The sequence below is a fragment of the Nerophis lumbriciformis genome, linkage group LG02, assembly GCF_033978685.3.
Source record: "Nerophis lumbriciformis linkage group LG02, RoL_Nlum_v2.1, whole genome shotgun sequence".
In the NCBI taxonomy this organism is placed as follows: Eukaryota; Metazoa; Chordata; class Actinopteri; order Syngnathiformes; family Syngnathidae; genus Nerophis; species Nerophis lumbriciformis.
The window spans coordinates 22,510,340-22,533,967 of record NC_084549.2 but is presented as its reverse complement, the minus strand read 5'-3'; the positions used below and the strand labels follow the sequence as shown (position 1 = coordinate 22,533,967).

The window sequence follows — 23,628 nt, the reverse complement described above, 5'->3', positions numbered from 1 at the left end:
ACAGTTATTTCCACCTGATATACCTGCTGTGTAACCAGCGCTGGTAAAACAAAGTGGCGCAAAGCCAATGTCTTTGCGCACACCACACTGGACAACAATAAGCGTCCTTTTGTCCTTGTCCAAAGGGCAGGGTAGAAAATTATCATGGCAGTATCCATACAGGTGAAATCAGATCAAATAAACCCTCATTGTGCGTATTATTTTGTATACATTATACTCATTAAAAACCTTGAAATACTGTATGTCTTTACAATAATGTAATTTGTTCAAAACGTTAAGCACTCACTTTCATCTAAACTGAACTTTTAAAATTTTTTAAGGAGCATATTATACGAGGGAGGCCATATGTTTCCATACATTTGTGATGTTCATTCCATGTTTTTTGTTAAAGTTCAGTGCAATCATGTGAACCATCAGTATCGTGTAATTTCAATTTCTTGCTCGTTCATCAAACTCATCTTCTAAAGCAGGGCTTCTTACCCTTTTTGCCCTCTGGGCCCAACTTTTCCACTTTAGAGGGACCTGTGACCCACTCAGAAATTAACACTCAATTAGTAATCTTACTCTTGTTTCTAATGCCAGGCTGATTACAGAAATAAATATTAACCAAATTTGCTGCAAAAGACAGAACTCATAAAAACTGATGACAATTTTTAATACAATTATGCAGTGTTAAAATTACAAAAAAACAAAATTAATAATAAGTAATAATAGAGTACAGTATGTGTTTCTGAAATAAACAGTCAATAACATGTTAATGCAAATTAAAATACAGCTTCACCACTTTTTGCGGTTAAGAAACTTTTCTATGATTATAGCTTCAGCCTTTCTCTGTTTGATATTGTCATTACTGTCACAAGTGGTGGAAAGGTGTATTACAACTGAGTACTGCTGCGGCCCATATGGACCACTGCTGAGAAATGTTTTGGTGTCTTTCGATGGGGCGCCCCATGGTTAAGAAACACTACATAAACATACAAATATACATAATAAATTGGCCTACGTTTGGAAACATATGGCTCATGCTGGAGTAATTTACGAGCCGGTTTTATTTAACTTTCGGACTCCTATAGAGCAGCTACATACGATTACACGCACAGAAAGCTTTGTAGATCTTGGTCGGTATGCATTGCTTCCTTGTTTTTCAATTTAGGGCTACAGCAATTAGGAATTTAGTAATCTATCAATTAGTTTGTTCGAGTAATCGGATAAAACACATTTCCCCGCCTGTTTTAGGAAACATAGTTGAAATAAACATACATTTCTGCTTGTCATAGCATTCATTATTTTGTTCTAATAAATACACAACAATGAAATTGCACTTTTAACATGTGTGCATTATCCATTTCCTACCGCTTGTCCCTTTCGGGGTCGGGGGTGCTGGAGCTGTCACGCCAAATTTCTTCCCCCTTCAAAAACCTTCCCCCCCATTTACTTCTGGGGTCATTTCCTCTTACGTCATTTCCTCTTACTTACGTAATTTCCTCTTACGTCATTGACAGCGGTCGATGGAATCCAAATCTCCTGAAAATGGTGGTGTCACTGAATGACATTTGTCTTTATCTTTCCCAGGGGACTTACGTCAAACACCAGCAGGCTTCGAAAAATTCCAGGCGGAGTGTTAGGGAAAATTTCAGGCGGAGTGTTAAGGGCCGCTGCTGGGAACTTCTGTCTTCGTGGTAACGTGCAAAAAATATTAATTAATATATAATACTGTTAAATGTCTGTACTTTAAATCAACATTATTGTTGAAACCATTTCACTAATATTAATTAATATATAATACTGTTAAATGTCTGTACTTTAAATCAACATTATTGTTGAAACCATTTCACTAATATTAATTAATATATAATACTGTTAAATGTCTGTAATTTAAATCAACATTATTGTTGAAACCATTTCACTAATATTAATTAATATATAATACTGTTAAATGTCTTTACTTTAAATCAACATTATTGTTGAAACCATTTCACTACAATATTGTGTGTGCTGCTGTCCTGTGTCAAAGCCGAAGTCTTATCGATCGCTGTCAATGACGTAAGAGGAAATGGCGTAAATAAGAGGAAATGACGTAAGAGAAAATGACCCCGGAAGTAAATGGGGGGGAAGGTTTTTGTAGGGGGAAGAAATTTGGCGTGACAGAGCCTATCTCAACTGCACATGGGCGGAAGGCAGGGTACACCCTGGACAAGTCGCCACCTCATTGCAGGGCCAACGCAGTAATAAAAATAAAATAAAAACTCAACCCAGCTCCCTGCGTCCACACACCACCGCTCTCATTTGCGCTGTACTGCAGCAGTCGTGCGGAAATTATGCCCGTGGATTTAAAGTTCCGGGCACATGAGGTCCAGATTTTATCCATTTTTTATTAGTTACACTCATTAAACGCTTAATCAAAGCAACAGAATATTAATCAACAATTTTAAAAATGGAATTAATTGAGCTAATTGTTGCAGTCCGAGTGTGATTCATTTCACCCTATTGCTCCACTCCAGTAGGATTCCTGCCGAGCTGACTCGTGATTGGTCTCACTTCCGAGGACTTAAAAAGGCTGGCCATCGCTGCCTAGCACTTCGTCCTCATTAAGCTTATGCGGGAGTTGAAAAAAAATACAAACTTTACCGGTGCTTGACTCTTTAGTAAAGCTAAACAAAGGTAACTTTCCCTTACACCTAAACAAACATTTTCTTGGAGCCATTGTGCAACATGCTAAGACAGCAAAGCAGCGCACAACAATATAACTTCAAAAGCAGAGCGAATGATGGGAGAGGCCTAAAGCATTTACATGACCATGCCCATATAATTAAGTCAGTGCACATTGAAGTCAATGCGACATCATTTAAAAAAAGACTGCAAAACAGCGTGTAGAGCGTTCCAAAACGGCTTTCATGGCTCATTTCCAAATGCATGAACCTTATTAATTGACACTTTGGTATTGTTTAACACGACATTGTAACATTTATTGGTCAAAAAAGGAGCGAAAGCATAATACGTCCTCTTTAAACAGAGCCACAATTTGTGAGTCTGTGACTTAAAAGTTTAACAATTCATCATAGTAATAAATACAACTTTTCTTTAGCCCTAATGTCAATGTCTATCAATTGGGTACATTTATTTATTTATTTATTTATTTTTTACAATAACCTAATTAAATCCTCTATTAAGTGTTTCACATACCAATGCGCCAAGATGATTATTGTATTTGTTAAGTATTTAAATGTCACACTTCAAATGTTAATACAGTAACACAGAAAACAGAAGCAGTACAAACACATTTTCAAACATACTTTGAAATATACAGTGTAATTCAATTATATTTTCCTTGTTGAAACTGATGTAGTAATCTAAATCATGTGAAAGTTCAAACTCAACATCCAACATCACACACATTGATGGTAATGAGAGATGCACCCATATTAGCAGAAAGCTTAAATACAATGAAATGAATGACCAATATATGTGTTTTTGTCCACATTCAGTTTTGATTCCACACTGAGGCATGGCCAGCTGGTCAGTTGGCAGCCAGGAGCCAAAAATATTTTTTTTTATTATAATTACATTGGACCCACACTTCTATACTGGTTTTCGTTACACGGTATATGTTGATCCAACACTTTTGCCAATGTATTCCTTTACTTTGTTTGGAACAATATCTTTTTAAGATGAACAATGTGACTTTTATTGCTTTTTTGGCTGCCACTCACCTTTCTCCTCATGTCTGGTTTGCACCATTGCTTCCCTTTGTCACCTTTGGCATCACTACCAAGCACTGGCGGGTCAAGCCATATGGTCTCTACTTCACATAAGACATGGCAGATTTATGTGGGCCAATAGACATTTTTTAAAGCAGTAATATTGATTCAATGTGTGTGCATATTCATCTAATCATTGTTGTCACTATTTAGTATTCTAACTAACTACTAATCTTGAGTTCATTTTTGCTCTGCTTCTTAATTGACCTGTTTTTTTAAACAGCGAGTGAATACTAGAACAGATACAGTTGCAGAATTCTACGAAAATATCCAACAATTATTTCCATTTAATTCAATTACATTTTAGTGAGAATTTGTTGCAGATGAATTAGGTTATAATGTGTCCATCCCCACAAATTAGGCAGTATCCTGAAAACTAACAAACATCTTTACACTGTATGACTGTCATTTCATTATTTTTTTAAACAACAAATTCATATTATCTTTCTGTGCAGATAATATTGGGCATTTTCTTCATCCTGGTTGCTTTGCTGTTCACTGTTGCCCTGTTCATTTCAAAGTAAGTGTATTTTTCGTACCTCTGTGTTTTCATGGTAAATGTTAGACATGTGACCTTGAGGGAAAAAATCATTTTCTGATTGTTTTTTACTATGCTGAATAGTAATTGCTTATTCTAGTTGTGTTCTACTGCATTTCAGTTTGGATAAAGCTCTGCACTCTGCTGGAATCAGCTCTGGATTCATAGTCTTTGGTACCAATCTAACCAATCCTTTGAATGAACTTCTATTAACCTTACAACCTGTAAGTATCCAACCATTGCTTCATCAAATATATATGTTAACACTAAATAAAGATGAGCCTAAAGTTATATATATTCTTTTAATGCGCCTGTGGTTTAATGATAATGCGTTGAATGATAATTTAACGCATGTTAGGTTAAGTGAAATTGCGTTGTCTCCTTGCATTTGCACTTATTGTTTCTGCATGGTGTTGCAGGTTTTTCCGTTGGATTACATCCTGATTACAGTCATCACAATGTATTTTGTCCTCACGTCCATGGCTGGTATTCGCAACATGGGTATCTGGTTCTTCTGGATAAGGGTATATAAAGATACCACCTTCATACTGACCTGAATCATTGTGTGTTCAATTGCTCTTACAAATGTAAATTTACTCTCCTTTGCAGCTCTACAAAATTCGGCCTAAAAAAACCCGTCCACAGGCTCTCCTCTTCCTCTGCATGATTCTTCTGTTGATTGTTCTCCATACCAGCTACATGATCTACAGTCTTGCCCCTCAGTACGTCATGTATGGCAGCCAGAAATATCTCTTACAGGTGAGACGAGCTGTTTGTGTAAATTCATCCCCCGGCTTTCTTATTTTTTATCCTCCCAAAAGAGAGCTCTGTGGATGAGGCTCTGATGATGGTCCAGCTAGGCTAATGCGTGGTCTCTATAAAGAACGCGTGTAGCTCCTGCCGTTTCTTTAATGTCTGTTTAGGCTTGATACAATCTGCGCCAATGTGTGTATGCACTTTAGATGAATGACTGTGCTTAACTACCGAAGAATATCCTTTTTCTAATGAAACAAACAAACAAGCATGCATTTTGTTTGTTGGATCTGTTCCTTATTTTTTATTGTGGGGCAGACTGGCTCGTACATGCACATACATTCTCCACTGTTGCCATTTCTAATACAAAGTAGCGTATAGTTCTAACTTTATCTGTCAGTAGACTCAATATGGAAACGCTAAAAATTATAACATGGCTAATAGGTAGAAGAAGCAGTCAAAGTGGAGGCTCATTGTGTTTTCATTTAAGTGAAATAACAATCGGTAAATGTTGTTCGCCAACTTGCTTATTAGCCTTTAAAATGCTGTTTTCTACTAGGTCTTTGTGTCGCAGCTGCATCTTTCCAGGTCACACGTGTGTGAGTGACAGATATATATATATATATATATATATATATATATATATATATATATATATATATATATATATATATATATATATATATGCTTCCCAACAACCTGATGGAGCTTGAGAATTTCTGCAAAGAGCAATGGGCAAAACTTCCCAAAGATAGGTGTGCCAAGCTTGTGGCATCGTATTCAAAAATACTTAAGGCTGTAATTTCTGCCAAAGGTGCATCAACAAAGTGTTGAGCAAAGGCTGTGAATACTTATTTTATATACTTGTCATTTTGTATTTTTTAATATGTTTGTAAGATTTTAAAAAACAAAAAACATTACTGTTCTGTATTGAATTTTAGACTGTGATTTAGACTAACTTTATTGATCCACAAGGGAAATTGTTCCACACAGTAGCTCAGTTACAAAGGATGGAAAAGGTAAGAATGGAGAGGATAATGCAGGTACAAATTAGACAAAAGAATCTACCATAGTAGCAATATAAAATATAACATATATGTAATATTTACATATTACATATACAGTATGTAATATATACTGATGTATTATTATATTATATTTTTTATATAATATATACAATGTATAACAAATCCCAATTACCATGTACAATATTACAGTATATGTAACAGCTGCAGCAAAAGAAAGGGCAGTAAAAAATAGAGAGTACATCCAGCAGAAAATATACATTATAATCAAAGAGAGGTAGCGAACATAGAAGCAGTCAGGTAATAGACAGATATCTTTTGCTGTATGGCGAGTGATTATGCAGCTGGATGGAGTGTGGAATGAAGTAGTTCTTGAATCGAACACTGTGGGAACGAAGCTGAAGGAGCCTGTTGGAGTATGTCCTTTTAATTGTCTGGTGGAGTGGGTGGGCAGTATTGTCCATGATGGCGAGCAGTTTGTCCAGTGTCCTTTGTCCCTCACTGACACAAACGCCTCCAACTGCGTGCGTATAGTTTGGCCGGCTTTCCGGATCAGTTTGTCAATCCGGTTTTAAGTCCCTTTTGCTGTTGCTGCTCCCCCAACAAACCACTTTAAAGTACAGGGCACTGGCCACAACAGACTGATAAAAGATATCCAACAGCTTGCTGCACACATTAAAGGACCTAAGCTTCCTCAGGAAAAAGAGTCAGCTCATGGCCTTCTTGTATACAGAGCTGCTGTTGTCCTTCCAGTCCAGTCTGCTGTTCAAGTGGACTCCCAGGTACTTGTACTGCCCCACTACTGCCACCTCCCGGCCCTGGATTTTGATGGGCTTCACAGGGGTCATTTTCTTCTTGAAGTCGATTACCAGCTCCTTGGTCTTGTCCACATTAAGGAGCAGATGGTTCGCCTGAGACAACTCCACAAAGTCAGCGATTTTGATTTTGAGGACAAAAATGACTTAATTCCATTTGGGAATAAGGCTGTAACGTAACAAAATGTGGAAAAAGTGAAGCGATGTGAATACTACCTGGATGCAGTGTACTTCTGGTTCCCGTCTAAATGCGGGTTAAATGTGTTGAAACATTAAAGAATGGTAGAGATGGACAAACACTTTTATAGTGTAAAGCATTCACAGAGAAGATCTGCAGCTTGTGGAGGACAGAGTAGACAGTGGACAATAAGGAAGCTTTTGGTGGTGTTTCTTTCTAAAACTGTAATTAATTCTTCTAATTATTAGTCATTATGACATCAACAGTACCGTGACTTGAAGATGAGCTCTAAATATGTGCTTTTACTGACTTTTAAGTGCGGGATTAAATGAGTAAAACATCAATACAGTATTTGTTTTCCAATTTTTGTTGAAATCTTGGGCTTTTTAGGTTTAAAGTTACAAGGATTCCTTAAAACATTGATAAGTAATTTAGAAAATCACATCTATTCAATCTTATTGGGGGGAAAAATCGTCAAAACTTTGCAACCTTTGCTGGAACTTTCTGAAAAAGATGCCGCAAATTCAGGCATTTCAATCTGTGATAATCACGAAAAAGCCTGCAAAATTTTACAGGGGTTGTCTAGTAGTCAGTTTTAAACTGAACTCTAAAGTTAAAGTACCAATGATTGTCACACACACTAGGTGTGGTGAAATGTGTCGTCTGCATTTGACCCATCCCCTTGTTCACCCCCTGGGACGTGAGGAGAGCAGTGGACAGCAGCGGTGGCCGTGCCCGTAAATCATTTTTGGTGATTTAACCCCCAATTTCAACCCTTGATGCTGAGTGCCAAGCATGGAGGTAGTAATGGGTCACATTTTTATAGTCTTTGGTATGACTCGGCCGAGGTTTGAATTCACAACCTACCGATCTCAGGGCGGACACTCTATCCACTAAGCCACTGAGTAGGAGTGACGGTAAGAGCTTTACACTTGCTTACTCTAACTTTATTTAAACTTTAGCAGCCCGGATCGCTGTCTGTTATCTGTCTTACTTAAACTGTTCCCCCTGCACCTCGGAAAATTTACATTACAATTTGATTGTAACTTCTGTTGCCATTGCTTTATTTGGAAAGGAGCTCAGCACTAAACTGAGCTTTGTTGACTGAGCCTGCACAAAAATGTTGCCCGGCATACTGCACAGAAAAGTTTGTTTGTGGAGAAAAGGTTCATATGAGTAAGCATATTTTTGTTTGTCAGTGGTTTGTTTATGAAAAAGTTATTGTAAGGAGGGGTTCGTATTTGTAGGTTCCACTGGAGTGGCATCGTGTGAATTCCTGGTATAATCAGTAAAGTAGTATGGGTTTTTTATTGAATGGCTCTGTTTTCACGATTCAGCCTCATACACATTTATCTATTGCTTGTAATGTTATTTTTTCCTCTTTTGTTTCGATCAGAATCCGTCATCAGGCCTTAAGTCGGGGAATGCTTCTTTTGGCACGACAAGGGTCTGTGATGCCGACGCGCCCGAGGGTGAGTGTGTCATCTTTGCTTGTAAGGTAGCAGCGGTCTAATAGTGAAATGCTACAGCATCCCGCTGCACATTATCAAAGATTAATTCCCCACAAGCTGAGGTACGATAGAAGAGAGCAAGGCCATGGAAGTGTACAACAGAGCTGTTTCATGTAGAACACAGCTCAGTAATCTTTATCGCCATCTATTATTTATCAGTGAGAATAATAACAAGGACAAATAATTTACTAATGCAGTATGTAGCCTTTTGCTGTCGCCATGCCAACACTTATTACGGCACATCAGTCACGACAAACATGCGACTACATCTTAGCAGGGAGCTTTATAAATATGAATTATGCATTTGTCTAATGCTTCAGTCACACGAAGCCCACATAATACAATTGTTACTTTAGTTTAGAAATAGATATAGGATAAGTATACTCATAGTCACAATTAATTGAATACAAGGATACTGACATACACAGTAATTTAATGTAAAACGAGGCAGATAATGCATGGATATGTTATAGTTCATTAATTATATTTGACGTCTCACTCTCCTAAACTACATAACCACATAATTTACATTGCACAAATTATTAGCATAACTTGAACCCTCCTTTATAAGTCACAGGGTGTGAAAGTTTGCATTGACTAGGAGGATTAAGCCTCAAAGCTGTTGCAGATGTTATTTACTTATTAAAAAAAAAAGTTTTATCGCTGCTATAGAACGATGAAAGGCATGTTATGATTTGTTTAGACTTATCTGGTGTGTTTGCATGGATTTCGCCTCTTTCTCCCTCTTGTAAGTCAAAGCAGTCATGTTCCATAGTCAAGTAAATAAGACTTGCCCAAATAAATTATCTGATCCAGCTGCCTTCAAATAAACAACAAAGCTAACATCAATGTTGACTTGCTTGTGTACTTTAAAGACGTCAATGCTGCTTGGTATTTCAGTAAGTCCACGAGAGAACAGCATCAGATGTGTACAAGATACTGTACTGCGTATTCCACAAAATTCCTCAAGTCTAAAAAAAATAATATAAAAGTAATCCCAGCAATAGCTTTTACAAAGTTGAAGTCAAACCACAACTCTGATGCATGTTCACATCCTAAGTCGCAATACCTTACAGCCAATGACTCCTGTCTAATTCATTAGCACATTCACAATAAACTACAACATTGAATACCCCTGTACTAATCTTTTTACCTCAGCGACAAAAAATGTCAGTTTTCCAAAACAATGCCGTAAAAATAACGTTATAATTTAAATTAAATAAATATCAAGGAGTAATTTTGTTTTGCCAAAAAGCTATGAATGTGAGGGGGTTGCTAGTTTTTTTTTTATATAGTTTTTTTTTTCTTAACCCTTTTCACCTGTCAGAATTGTCGAGCCACGCGTTCTTGGCCCGCTGGCCAAGTCGGTACAGGAAACAAGTTTTTGTGTGCTGCAGCCGATGCAGTTAGTGCGCCAATGACAAAGACCACTGTCCAGTATCTACAAAACGTTTTCATGGTGACTGTGTAAAATGGCTGAGGGAACTTCTGCAGTGACAGCAGTACGAGGCCTGTCAACTTAGTTTGAAACGGTTGGACGACGAAGAGGCGGCGACAAGCGGCCTAAGACGGTATAAGCAAACATCCGTTACGGCAGCAAGACCTCAGGTCACTGTATAGTTTTTTGGGGTTATTTCATCGGTTCAGCAACGGGATATAGACAAAAGCTCAGTCTTCGCAAAGCAGATTTTCAGTAGTCCAGAAGAAGGCGCTGTCTACTTAAACCCAAATATTTTTAAAAACAGATTATTGCATATTGTTTTAATCTGTGGCAATTTGAGACATTTGTTAATTGACAGTCTACGAGTAACAAGACTTCCTTCACTCAACCTTCCAGCAGTTTTATGCGTTTAAATGTGTAAAATCTAAAAAAAATCACAATTGGAGTTTTTGGAGGAAACATTTAATTGGGATTTTTTTTCAACTCGTGCAGCCCTCACAGGAAACCACTCTCTATTAATCAGTTTTTATCATTTCCAAATGAGCCAATTTTTCAAAACTACCTTTGCCTGAAATTTTACAACATACTGTACATATATATTGTTTTTATTGTAATCCTTCAAAGGTCAGTATTTGTACATTACTATTTTCTAGCTTAGTTTTTTTTTTATACATAAAAAACCCACACAAGCACTTTCTTTTTTTTTAATATACACACCGTTATCTATAATCAATGGAGACACACTATTTCAGTAATAGGGGTGACATTTTGGTTACCTCAACTTATAAGTATTTTGTGATAGGAGCTGTCGGTTGGCTTATCTTCATGCTTTAAAGGGGAACTGCACTTTTTTTGGAATTTAGCCTTTTGTTCACAATCATTATGAGAGACAAGACGATGGATGTTTTTTTTTTAGTTCTAAATATTTAATAAATGCAATCATAAGTCCGCTTACAATGGAGCCTATGGGAGACGTTCAATTCTGCCTATAGAGCCCCTTAAAAACATCCAAACATCTTCATTGAGGTTTTATATACATGATATAAACATATGTAATGTAGTAACGGGCACATTTATAATAACATTTAATATTAACGTATTTTGATAATTTTAAGCATACACGGCGTATTAATTTCAAAAACGCATTACAACCTTTGCTTTTTTTTTTTTCTACATCACCGATTACTGCTCACTGCAGAATTCATGAGAGACAGCAAACATAATAAAACATCACTTACTGTACAATGTCTGCTGTCATTGGGATGCCGACTGCTGGGATGTTCATATATTCTCATTTAGATGAGTCGGGGGGCGTAACAAGCGCTTTTCGTGTCGTCCTCGCCAGTTCCAGGTTCTAAATGGCTGTCAAAGTGTCCCAACTTGTAGGATTATATCCTCAGCAATTTACTGTCCAGGTTAGATGCATGATTTATGATCAACAATAAACTTACAAGGAGCAAGGAAACAGCAGATCACTTCACGATGTAAACATACGGAGACACGGAAGTGATAACAGCGCCATTATAAATAGTTTGTCTGTGTTATCGCTTACAAATAACAATATTACTAATACTGGAGTAATATTAAATTCAGGAAATGTAAATTGAGTATTGTTGTCGCTTTTTGAATGGTTATCGGATTTTTGGGGCAGAATAGTGGAGATTCAATTGGCTCCGCTGTAAGCAGACTTTTATTTATGTTTATTTAATATTTAAATGCATTAAAAAAATCCATCCGTCGTCATGTCTTTCATCATGATTGAGAACGATAGGCAAAATTCCCAAAAAAGTACAGTTCCACTTTAAGTTGCAAGCATAAATTTGAGTTAATAGCCTCCCCGCGTAGTAAATGTCAAATGAACGCCGTAAGATCCGCCCCAACATCCGGTCTTCCTTGCTAGAAATGCTAGCCAGCAGAATCGGCACCGTACTGAAGGAAGAGGTACCAGTGAAATTGGCCGTTATTTATCTATGAAATTATGAAGAAGCTGCTGACGGTGTCCAACAAACTTTAGAAATCTCTTCTCCCAAGTATAAATGACCAATATTTAGAGCAACACTTCTTGTCCAAACTCTCTGCACTTTGACAGAGGTACAGTGATTACTTTATAAAACTACTGTAGTTTTGTAGTACATTCTATTGTCTTCAGAAACCTTTATTCCTCTCTGTGGGGGAATTTTGGCATTTGTAGCACCAACAAAAAAAGGAGGACAATAAAACGAACACTAATATATTTAATGTAAGGAAGCTAGTGATTCTGATAATACAGAATATATAATCTGTCTTATTTATGAATATTGTATTTTTTTTTTCATACAATATTATCTAAAAGTTAGTTTTTTTTCTTAAAAGGCATGGTACATTTAAAATGTTGGTGTTTTGGGGGTAACACAAACAGATTAAATTGAGTTCAATTAATTTCAATGTGCACTGTTTTGTACGCCTTGTACACCTGGCAATATTACTACGCCCTGCTGCTTCCAACTTTATTGTGTGTGATGTCAGCATGAAACAGCACCCCTGTTTGCATTCAATACAGTGAGAGTCGCAATTATATGGATATTCTTTATGTAGTTGGTTGTTTGTATTTTCGGCTGTCTCTCGCTCAAGAACAGCGCTCATTTACTCTCCCATGACAATTACACATATGCCAAATTATTTTGTCTGTATTGTTTCAACCTGTAGGCATAGCTACAATTTATGTGTGGGTTCTTGGCAGCAGGTGATCCTCATAAAATAAAAACACATGGAGTAATGAAGTCATTGCTGTAAGGCCAAATGACAGGCATCTACACAAATTCAATTGGGCATAATTGTTCCCTGTTGTGTGTAAGCTTGTTTTTATCGCACTTAATAGCAGTGCCATGGCTTCATGAATTCAAACTCAAAGTGCAAAATATATCAGCCCAAACAGCACAATGTTGGACTTTTTCTGCAAAAAGAATTAAAGATGAACTCATGCCCAAAAACAATAACCATAGCATCCCCTTTAAAGCCCCTATGAAGTGTCCAGTCGTATTTCTCATGATGTCAAAGTTTTCTGAGCTCGCGGGCATGGGATCCAATACAGCCCACGACATGCTGTGATGTTTGTATTCATTAATTCATGTCTGCCTTTTGCATTAACACTGTTTAGTAGTTTGATTATGTTTTATTGTGTTATAGTGAATCTAAAAATGTATTCTTCGCTGTACCTCCTCTACTCAGAATGGTAGCAAAATCTGAGGAAAATTGTGAGGAAATATCATCAGAATCTTGTTCTATGGCAAGAAAACTGATTTAATCTATGCACTTAAGGCAATCCCTCTTTCTGTACAAAAGCTTTAACAGGAGACGTCTCTGTTACAAATAAGTGGCATTAAGCAGAGGAAGTACATTACTTGTAATACAATTCATCTTGTTTGCTGTAGTGTCACTCAAAAGTAGCCTAAGAGTTTTCCCCCCTGATAAATAACTCATTCGAAAGACATGCTATATCCCTATCTTTATAGACATGTTTCAAATTATAACGAGATGCCCCCCACCACCCACACACGCACACACACACACACATACACACATATTCTTGTATTGGTTACCTTCTTGAGACCTCTTAAGGACCATCCTTTCTAGATATATAAAGATTTGTATTTACAACATTAACGATATATATATATATATATATATATATATACCTGTGTGTGTGTGTGTATATATATATATATATATATATATATATATATATATATATATATATATATATATATATATATATATATATATATAAAAATAAAGTTTTTAGTTTTTCGTTTTTTTTGCTTGTACCGGTAATTGGTTTTTAATCTTCATTATTTACTTCGTTATTCCAGTATGTCTCTATATACATATTTTATTTTTTGTTATTAATTTTGGCCAAAGGGGGCGCATTTCATTTCTTACACACACTTGTTATTACATATGTTGACCAGAGGGGGCGCACTTTTAAAACCGACACACAGTCAATTTGAAAAATCCCTCCTTTTTGGGACCACCCTAATTTTGATAGATTTCACCACCAGGGGTGCAAATGAGACATTCTCTATTAGATGCACGGGTTTTCCGTATTGGGACCATGATTTCGGTCCTCACCTGTTCACCGGTCCTCATATGGAAGGTACTTTTCCTTGTTGATGTTTCAAGAAGGGTAGAAATACAATAATACATACACATAACCACAACACCAGGGGGAGCTCCACTAACCACGTTAAACCCAGATTCCGAACTAACAAAGGTCTTAACTCATTCTCATTTTATGCCACATCAATGTGGAATGCGCTCCCAACAGGTATAAAAGAAAGGGCATCTCTATCCTCCTTCAAAACCGCAATAAAAGTTCACCTCCAGGCAACTACAACCCTAAACTAACACCCTCCCCGGATTGTTAATAATCAAATGTAAACAATCAAATGTAGTATATATGATAGTATATATCTGTATCATGAATCAATTTAAGTGGACGAATACGTTGAAAAACGTATTCGGGTGTTACCATTTAGTGGTCAATTGTACGGAATATGTACTTCACTGTGCAACCTAGTAATAAAAGTCTCAATCAATCAATCAATCAAACACACACACACACACACACACACACACACACACACACACACACACACACACACACACACACACACACACACACACACACACACACACACACACTGATAAGGGCTAGTTGCTGGAGAGCTGCAAGCTTCTTAAACAACGTTGATACTGTATTCCCTCGAGCAAGGCACCTAACATACAGCTGCTACAATAGCTTAGTTGTTACCAGCTCATTATTAATTTATTCATAATGACAATTATTTCTTACTAATTAGTGCCTATGTTCTTTTTGTATCTGACATTATCATAATGACAATTATTTCTTACTAATTACTGCCTATGTTATTTTTTGTATCTGACATTATAATAGTAAAAAAAAGTTCAAAATAAAACGAATCGGAGGTTGAGCAGCATGTTTGACCTTATAGGTTCCACTGTATGTTTGGCCCTTAGTGAAACTGTACCACTGTATTTAAGACTAGAAGATAAGTTGATAAGATTTTTTTTTTTTTTCTTCAGTTTTCGAATAATGAAGGGCCACTATCATTTAGAATAATGGGGTCTTCTATTTTACCTCCAGTGCATCGTTTATCCATCTTTAATGATCTCTCCATCTTTCAAGAAATGATCTGTCCATACCTTTTGTTGTCACCACCTCCACTGTCACATCAGTGACCCCAATTATCGGATGCATTATCTCCCTTGCCAAGCTTAACGGTGATCTTAATGACATGCTGTGCCTGTCTTGCACTCTGAAGTCATTTTCAACTTGAAATCAAAATTGCTGATTTGTTCATAGCATTTATGTGAACGCTAACTGCTCGAATTGTTAGAGCCACAGCAATGCCCAAATTAACATCTGCCATGTTTTTTGGACGGATTTGAAAGACATCTTACTTCCGTATTTCTTGTTCTGAATCCCTGTTGTACATTTTCCTACCATGTTTCATTACTTTTACAGAAAATTAAAACATGTGTATTGTGGGGTTTTTTTAAACTAAAGTTTGGCTTTTTCTGTAAAAGAATAAGGTATGGTATAGGGCTGGGCGGTTTATCGAATATACTCGATACAGTGTTTCCCACACATGCATTTATTTGTGGCGGCCCGCCACGAAAGAATTACGTCCGCCACAAATGGATTTTTCGGCTTTTGACTCGCTCGACCGCTCATAAAAGCAATGGGACTCTGTCTGTGAATGTACCTTGTAGTTACAACTCCGGTGCAGTAGGTGGCAGTAGCCTACTATGTATTGTAACTCCGCCAATAGCACTTAATTCACCTGGTGGGCCAGAAGAAGAAGAAGAAGACGGCGGAGTAAAAGAACGGACCGACCGGATCAAAATACGAGGGTAATATAGGTTGTAGGTAGATAAGTTATAGCTGCATCGCTCGCGGCTCGTCATATATTTAACGTTAATCCGCGATTTCACCGAGCGTTTCACTCACGGTGAGCAGCCTGACGCTGCTTCATTAACATCGCCGCTGTTGTCACGTCACGTGTTACCATACCGACGAGCTAACGTGTCCAGGTTATAACCCTGTTGTCAATAAACACACGTGGAGACGGTGCTTCAGATACTGCATTAATAATGAAGCTAAATTGTCCACTGTCCACTGCAGCATGTGAATGCAATGAAAAGAATAAAATCTGAGCCAACCAGCTGTTAAAATGTTGTCCAGGTTAATGTTTTGGCCATTAAAGGCCCTTCATTTCAAGATTTCAACTGTGATCGGGCTTTAAACAGGTGGCTGACCTGTTCAGATGGTTGTAACTCAGGGGTGCTCACACTTTTTCTGCAGGCGAGCTACTTTTCAATTGATCAAGTCGTGGGGATCTACCTCATTCATATATATCATTTATATTTGCTTATTTATGAAATATATGTTTTTGTTAACAAGTTAAAGGTGTTTAATGATAATGCAAGCATGTTTAACACATATAGTTAATATTGTTAATAAATTAAAGGTGTTTAATGATAATACAAGTATGTTTAATACATATAGTTAATATTGTTAACAGGTTAAAGGTGTTTAAAGATAATACAAGCATGTTTAACACATATTGTTAATAAATTAAAGGTGTTTAATGATAATACAAGTATGTTTAATACATATAGTTAATATTGTTAACAAGTTAAAGGTGTTTAATGACAATACAAGCATGTTTAACACATATAGTTAATATTGTTAACAAGTTAAAGGTGTTTAAAGATAATACAAGCATGTTTAACACATATAGTTAATATTGTTAACAAGTTAAAGGTGTTTAAAAATAATACAAGCATGTTTAACACATATAGATTCCTTTCTTTCATGAAGACAAGAATATAAGTTGGTGTATTACCTGATTGTGATGACTTGCATTGATAGGAATCAGACAGTGGTGCTGATAACGTCCGCATTTTCGAATGGAGGAGAAAAAAAGTCCTCCTTTCTGTCCAATACCACATGAAAGGGGTTGGTTTTTGGCATCTTATTTGTCCAGCTTCTGTACTCCTTTGTATACACTTTACAAGAAATACATTGTCGGCAAACTCCGTAGCTTGCTAGCTTGTGCACGCCAGCTTTCTGAGACTCTTATTTTGTTAGCGCAACTGTGCAGTCGGTCTTTGGAGTTTTGACGACAGGTACGGCGCCAGAGTCTGTTGAAATAAAGTGTTTCTCGCTTTCCTGTCGGTAATTTTAATGAGCTAAATATGTACATAAAGTGTTGTACTTATACTCCAACTCCGCGTTCTTCTTGGTCATCGCCGCTGCCGCCGTCACCCCCTGCCCCCCGACCACACCACCACAAATAGATGCCTGTCCTGTGGGAAACACTGCGATATACCGCAGGTTTGTCTCCGTGCGATGCAGAAAATGACTATATCGTGAGTATTCGAGTACCGTATTTTTCGGAGTATAAGTCGCACCTGCCGAAAATGCATAATAAAGAAGGAAAAAAACATATATAAGTCGCACTGGAGTATAAGTCACATTTTTGGGGAAATTTATTTGATAAAACCCAACACCAAGAATAGACATTTGAAAGGCAGTTTAAAATAAATAAAGAATAGTGAACAACAGGCTGAATAAGTGTACGTTATATGAGGCATAAATAACCAACTGAGAACGTGCCTGGTATGTTAACGTAGGTATGTTAACGTCATTCAAATAACTATAACATATAGAACATGCTATACGTTTACCAATCTGTCACTCCTAATCGCTAAATCCCATGAAATCTTATATGTCTAGTCTCTTACGTGAATGAGCTAAATAATATTATTTGATATTTTACGGTAAGGTGTTAATAATTTCACACATAAGTCGCTCCTGAGTATAAGTCGCACCCCCGGCCAAACTATGAAAAAAACTGCGACTTATAGTCCGAAAAATACGGTATACGTTCTCACGCAGTTGCTTTTAGCTGCGGGCATTACACTACAGGCGTTTCTCACTCTTTCTTGTCTCTCCTACTCACAGAGAGATAAAACAAGCGCACCTTCTTACATACGTCACATACTGTTGCGCGTGCAACGTCATACGCCCTTTCGGAGCAGAGAGGTAGCGGCATGGGTAAAATTAGCTGTGGTGCAAGCGGAGCGGTGCGAGTGGTAATACGAGAGAAAGAAGGTGCGAATCTGGTAACAAATGAAGGAAGAATAATTAATTCCCAAGAAAAACAGCACGGGCGTTGGTTTGGCTTCAAGCGGGAAGATGTTGAACAGACAACCGTAATATTTCAAGTATGCAGCAAAAGCGTTGCTACAAAAAGTAGCAGCACTACTAATTTGTAGCATCATTTGAAAAGTCACCCGCTAGAGAATAAAGAGTGCTTGAAACTCCGCATGTCCGGTCACACCAACAAAATGCCAAAGCAACTAGCACTGACCCAACTGAGCCTGGCGTCTTCCATTTCCAGATCAACACCGTATGAAAAAAATAGTCAACAACATAAGGAAATGACGTCCGCAGTAACCTACCACATAGTGAAGGACATACACTATTTGATTTCCTATTATGCAGCTCATTTTTATTTGACAGTTATTGAAATATCTTGTGCGACATCATGCACAAAAGTGCACTTTATTTGTTTTAAACTATTGTAGTGGCGTTCTGTACAAAAAGTGCACTTTAATTTAGTATTGTTTTGATATGTCATCTTAGTGACATCATGCACAAAAGTGCACTAATAGCTTGTTTTAAAATGTCTCTGACAATCTTGCACTTTCTGTTTTGGAAGTGACAAGAATGTTTGTGCCACTGCTTAATAACTGTTTAATAAATACCGTTTTGGTAAATTGACTTAGTTGTGATTTCCCTCTCTGCATGAAAGTTTAAAATGAGCATATATTAATGCAGTATGAACAAGAATGTTTTATTGTAGACACATAGAATCATCATACTGGTGTGATTATATGCATCAAGTGTAAATTCAAGGCTAAGGCAAAATATCGAGATATATCTTGTGTATCGTGACATGGCTTAAAAATATCGAGATATTAATAAAAGGCCATATCGCCCAGCCCTAGTATGGTAGCAACAAGCGCCTTCTCGCTCACGTACGCCACCACAATTCATATTAAACAGCCTCTCGGTATGATTTTTTTTTTGTATTTTTAGTCCTATTAGCAAGAATAATGATGTGATACTTACAATAACTACAATAAACAATCAGTAGATTCTGTAGCATTTAAATTCATGGTGTAAAAAATTAATGTCAAAGTTAACGCATGTTAAAAATAAAAATATTGCGTTACCATAAATGAATGGAGATTAACCTCAGTGATAATGTCACACGCCAGTGTGATGATAGAGCCATGTACTCTGCGCCCTTCAAAACAAACTCTGAAATAACTTTAGATAAAACTGAGGTAATTAGTTAGTATTGCAGCAACAAACTGTCTTATCATCGGCGCACATGTAGTTTAAAATAGCATCTTAAAGCGAACCGTGAACATGAGGATGGCATCGTTAGCATGAATGCTAGGACAACATACTATGCTGGCTGAGTTTATCTGCATTTAGATAATTTAAACAATGCCTTTTCAAAATGGACAACAACCGCACGTAGGACACACCTGTGCAGGCCAAGTGCTGCAAGATGTCGTTCATGTCGCCAACTAACGTCGTACAAACTAGAGATAGTTTGTACAAAAAAGAGATTGGCCGTGTGATCCGAAAAGGCAAATAAGCTTCTTTGTTAACCGAGGTTTTGTAATTCGATGAAGCCCAGCAGAAAAAAACAGACCATAACGGAGGAATCGAGAGGTGTGTCTTTTATTGACAACCGTCTTGTCTCCTCTTGCCAACACACTGGCTTCTCGATACACACACACACACACACACACACACACCGGCTTCACAATAACAGCGCGACATATCACATCCGGTCTATCATTTGTTTAAAACAACTGGTTAAACTAAGGAAGATTAAATGTTTTTGATGGATTGATTGAGACTTTTATTAGTAGATTGCACAGTACAGTACATATTCCGTACAATTGACCACTAAATGGTAACACCCAACTTGTTTAAGTCGGGGTCCACTTAAATCAATTCATGGTACAAATATATACTATCATCATAATACAGTCATCACACAAGTTAATCATCAGAGTATATACATTGAGTTATTTACATTATTTATGTTATGTATGGTGCACTGTGTAAAGTTGTTTGTGGGTGTCTTAATGACATTATCTATTAATATACTGTACAGCTGTAGCTAGTTTGCTATGTTATTGCAGAGACTTTATAGAAATGTGCTCTTAATTCTTACTATACTTACTGTCGCCAAGTTTTGAGCAAATCAATGAATTGCAGTTCAGTAAAACATTAAAAAAAATAAATCCTCTATGACATTCTGACTACCAAATTACATTTGTATCCAAATATTGGGGTATTTTCTTAAGCAAATTGTATTTGTGCAAGCAAATAACCTGGGATCAATCCTGATTAATCACAGATCAAAAAAAGTATCACTTGACAGCCCCAGTTTTAGAACAAGTGAGTCACCTGCCCAGCTTGACCGCACGTCCCTGGTGTAAGGGTGACATCATCATTACCATTATACATGGTTTCTTTATTTGTATGTCTTGCTGTATTTATGAATGTGTCTGAGTGCTAATATGGAAGAGTAGACAGTGTATTATCCAACAAAGAGACTGAGCTTTTCCTAGAAAAGGACAGCTGCTTGTACTTTGTAACTTTGTCGGTGCCTCACCGGCCGTAAACCTCACCACATGTCACCGATTGCAACACATTTTCTCAAGGGACAATTCTGTAGACATGAAACGTGGATATCCTTCAGAGTACTAGTCAGTGTACAGCCTGTATACCAGCGTAGGTTTACTACTGAATAAAAATAACTCAACCCACGCCATCATTCTCTGACGAGCAACACAAGCTATTTTGTATCGGTGTTAAACTCCCAGTGTATTGATTTATGGTTTCAACCACCACCTAAATAGCAAGCAGATATTACCATAATTATTCACTTAGTGTCACTTACGGACCATAATGCAAATGAATTATCTGAAGCAGGAGGTGTATCAAGCCCCTTTAGGATCAGGTTTTCAAAGATATTTTGATTAGAAAATGTCACTTCTAATTTTGTTTTCATTTTTAATAATTGGCTTAAACTGGGCTGCTTGTAATTGCTTGTCAGTCATAGAGGGTTAACCCATAGATGCAGCTAAAAGTGCGATGCTATGAATGAACATTCACTACCCTTTTCAACAACTCTATGCTTTAGATGCGCATGAAAGAGCAGACGAGCTGACATAATGACATTTATGATGCCATTGTGCCTGAAATTGGAGGAGTAGAGTCGTCCTTTTACACCAAATGGTCACTTTTGTTGGAGCGTCATCAATAAAACTGTCATGAGAAGGTTTAGATTTTATGACAGCCCTGTATAAGGAACGTCAATATCCTTAAAATGGAATGCAAACATTGCTACACAATGCTTGTCTGCTTGTAGAGAAGCTTTTTACCCCAAACTACAGTGTGTGAGCATGTTTTAAGTGCTCGCGGTTGAATTGTGAGATGAAAGTTATACATAATGCATGGCGCTACACGGGGCAGCCCTCACCAAGATACGGAAGAGTCGGGGTGAAATTACCTGTACTCGCACTGCTGCCCTGCACCCGTCTCAGAGCGCACTAATGATTTCAAGGTGAAGCGGGTCAGCGGTGTACATCATAATATATTTGGGCAGGCCGCTGTTGTGAACCATCTGTATGGCCCACTCTCAGCCGTACGAGTTCATGTGAGCAGCTGGAGAGCTGCAGATGGCCCAGGAAAATGGTGAGGTTATCGGGATGAATATAAACAAGCACGCTCAGGTGTCTGATGATGTTAAAGATGATTGTTGTCGTACCTTCGGAACTCCACTCTCATAAGCTTATATTTTTCAGGTGTGAAGGGTTTTCTTCTTCAGGATGCTATTCGAAGAGTTCTGAGTTTTTGATTTACTATAACAATCTTCCTGTAGAGTATAATGGAAACCAGGAGCAGGGAAGTTTTCTTTTTTAAAGTATCGTTTTAACATTGTTAACGGACACAGCGTTTTCTAGACATTGTTAAAGGGGAACATTATCACCAGACCTATGTAAGCGTCAATATATACCTTGATGTTGCAGAAAAAAGACCATATATTTTTTTAACCGATTTCCGAACTCTAAATGGGTGAATTTTGGCGAATTAAACGCCTTTCTAGTATTCGCTCTCGGAGCGGTGACGTCACGGAAAAGAGCGCGGATGAGGGTATGTCTACAGAATATATTAATTGATGAAAATTGGGCTGTCTGCACTCTCAAAGTCCATGTTGTTGCCAAATGTATTTCATATGCTGTAAACCTAGTTCATAGTTGTTAGTTTCCTTTAATGCCAAACAAACACATACCAATCGTTGGTTAGAAGGCGATCGCCGAATTCGTCCTCGCTTTCTCCCGTGTCGCTGGCTGTCGTGTCGTTTTCGTCAGTTTCACTTGCATACGGTTCAAACCGATATGGCTCAATAGCTTCAGTTTCTTCTTCAATTTCGTTTTCGCTATCTGCCTCCACACTACAACCATCCGTTTCAATACATGCGTAATCTGTTGAATCGCTTAAGCCGCTGAAATCCGAGTCTGAATCCGAGCTAATGTCGCTATAGCTTGCTGTTCTATGCGCCATGTTTGTTTGTGTTGGCTTCACTATGTGACGTCACAGGAAAATGGACGGGTGTATATAACGATGGTTAAAATCAGGCACTTTGAAGCTTTTTTTAGGGATATTGCGTGATGGGTAAAATTTTGAAAACAACTTTGAAAAATAAAATAAGCCACTGGGAACTGATTTTTAATGGTTTTAACCCTTCTGAAATTGTGATAATGTTCCCCTTTAATACTCAAAAAAAGGGCAAATTACTTTACCTATGTCCAGAGCTATAACATTGACCCAAATACATTGCTGCCTCTGTTTTCAATAGTAATCTTTTCTGCAAGGTCTGAATTGTAATTAAAAAAAACCTAATACATTTTTCCCTTAAGAAATTATTTGAATTTGAATAAATTTAATAATTTCTATTACCGACTTCCAAAAGTACTGTATTAACAAAAGCACATTTTATACAGAATAATTATAGTTTTGCATGAAAACAATGCAGAATACATATAAATGACTAAATTATATGTTGCCTTTTCGTTTACCTTTATTGAAAACAAATGGAGAGCCAAGCTTTGTACTTTGCTCCAAATGTTTTCTTGTTTCTCACCTTCTCTAGTCAAGTGCTGCCACTTACAATTTTCTTTGGCCCCATGACGGCTTATTTTGCAGTCACCAATGCATAGGATGCTTTGTTTGGGCACTCCATTCCAAGGAATGATGGGTGAGCAAATAGACTAGTTTTTTACGCGGAATGTTTGGGGGTACGATAACGGAGATGGATTTGGTTGCAAAAGGAGTTATACGAAAATTGGGGGATGCGAAAATGGAGGTACCACCATACTGTATGAGACACATAAAATAGGTTGTCTTATACAGTAGTACTTCAATTTACGAGCTGAATAGATTATA

General features: G+C 37.3%; 1 protein-coding gene across 1 annotated transcript in view; it reads left to right on the top strand.

The window, feature by feature from the left end:
- lmbrd1 (LMBR1 domain containing 1) overlaps nt 1-23,628 on the top strand; it is a 91,872-nt gene that overhangs the window by 57,326 nt on the left and 10,918 nt on the right. The window contains exons 10-14 of the mRNA XM_061958828.1: nt 4,214-4,278; nt 4,418-4,520; nt 4,716-4,820; nt 4,906-5,055; nt 8,464-8,539. Coding sequence (XP_061814812.1) covers nt 4,214-4,278; nt 4,418-4,520; nt 4,716-4,820; nt 4,906-5,055; nt 8,464-8,539 — 499 coding nt within the window. The remainder of the gene's footprint in view (nt 1-4,213; nt 4,279-4,417; nt 4,521-4,715; nt 4,821-4,905; nt 5,056-8,463; nt 8,540-23,628) is intronic.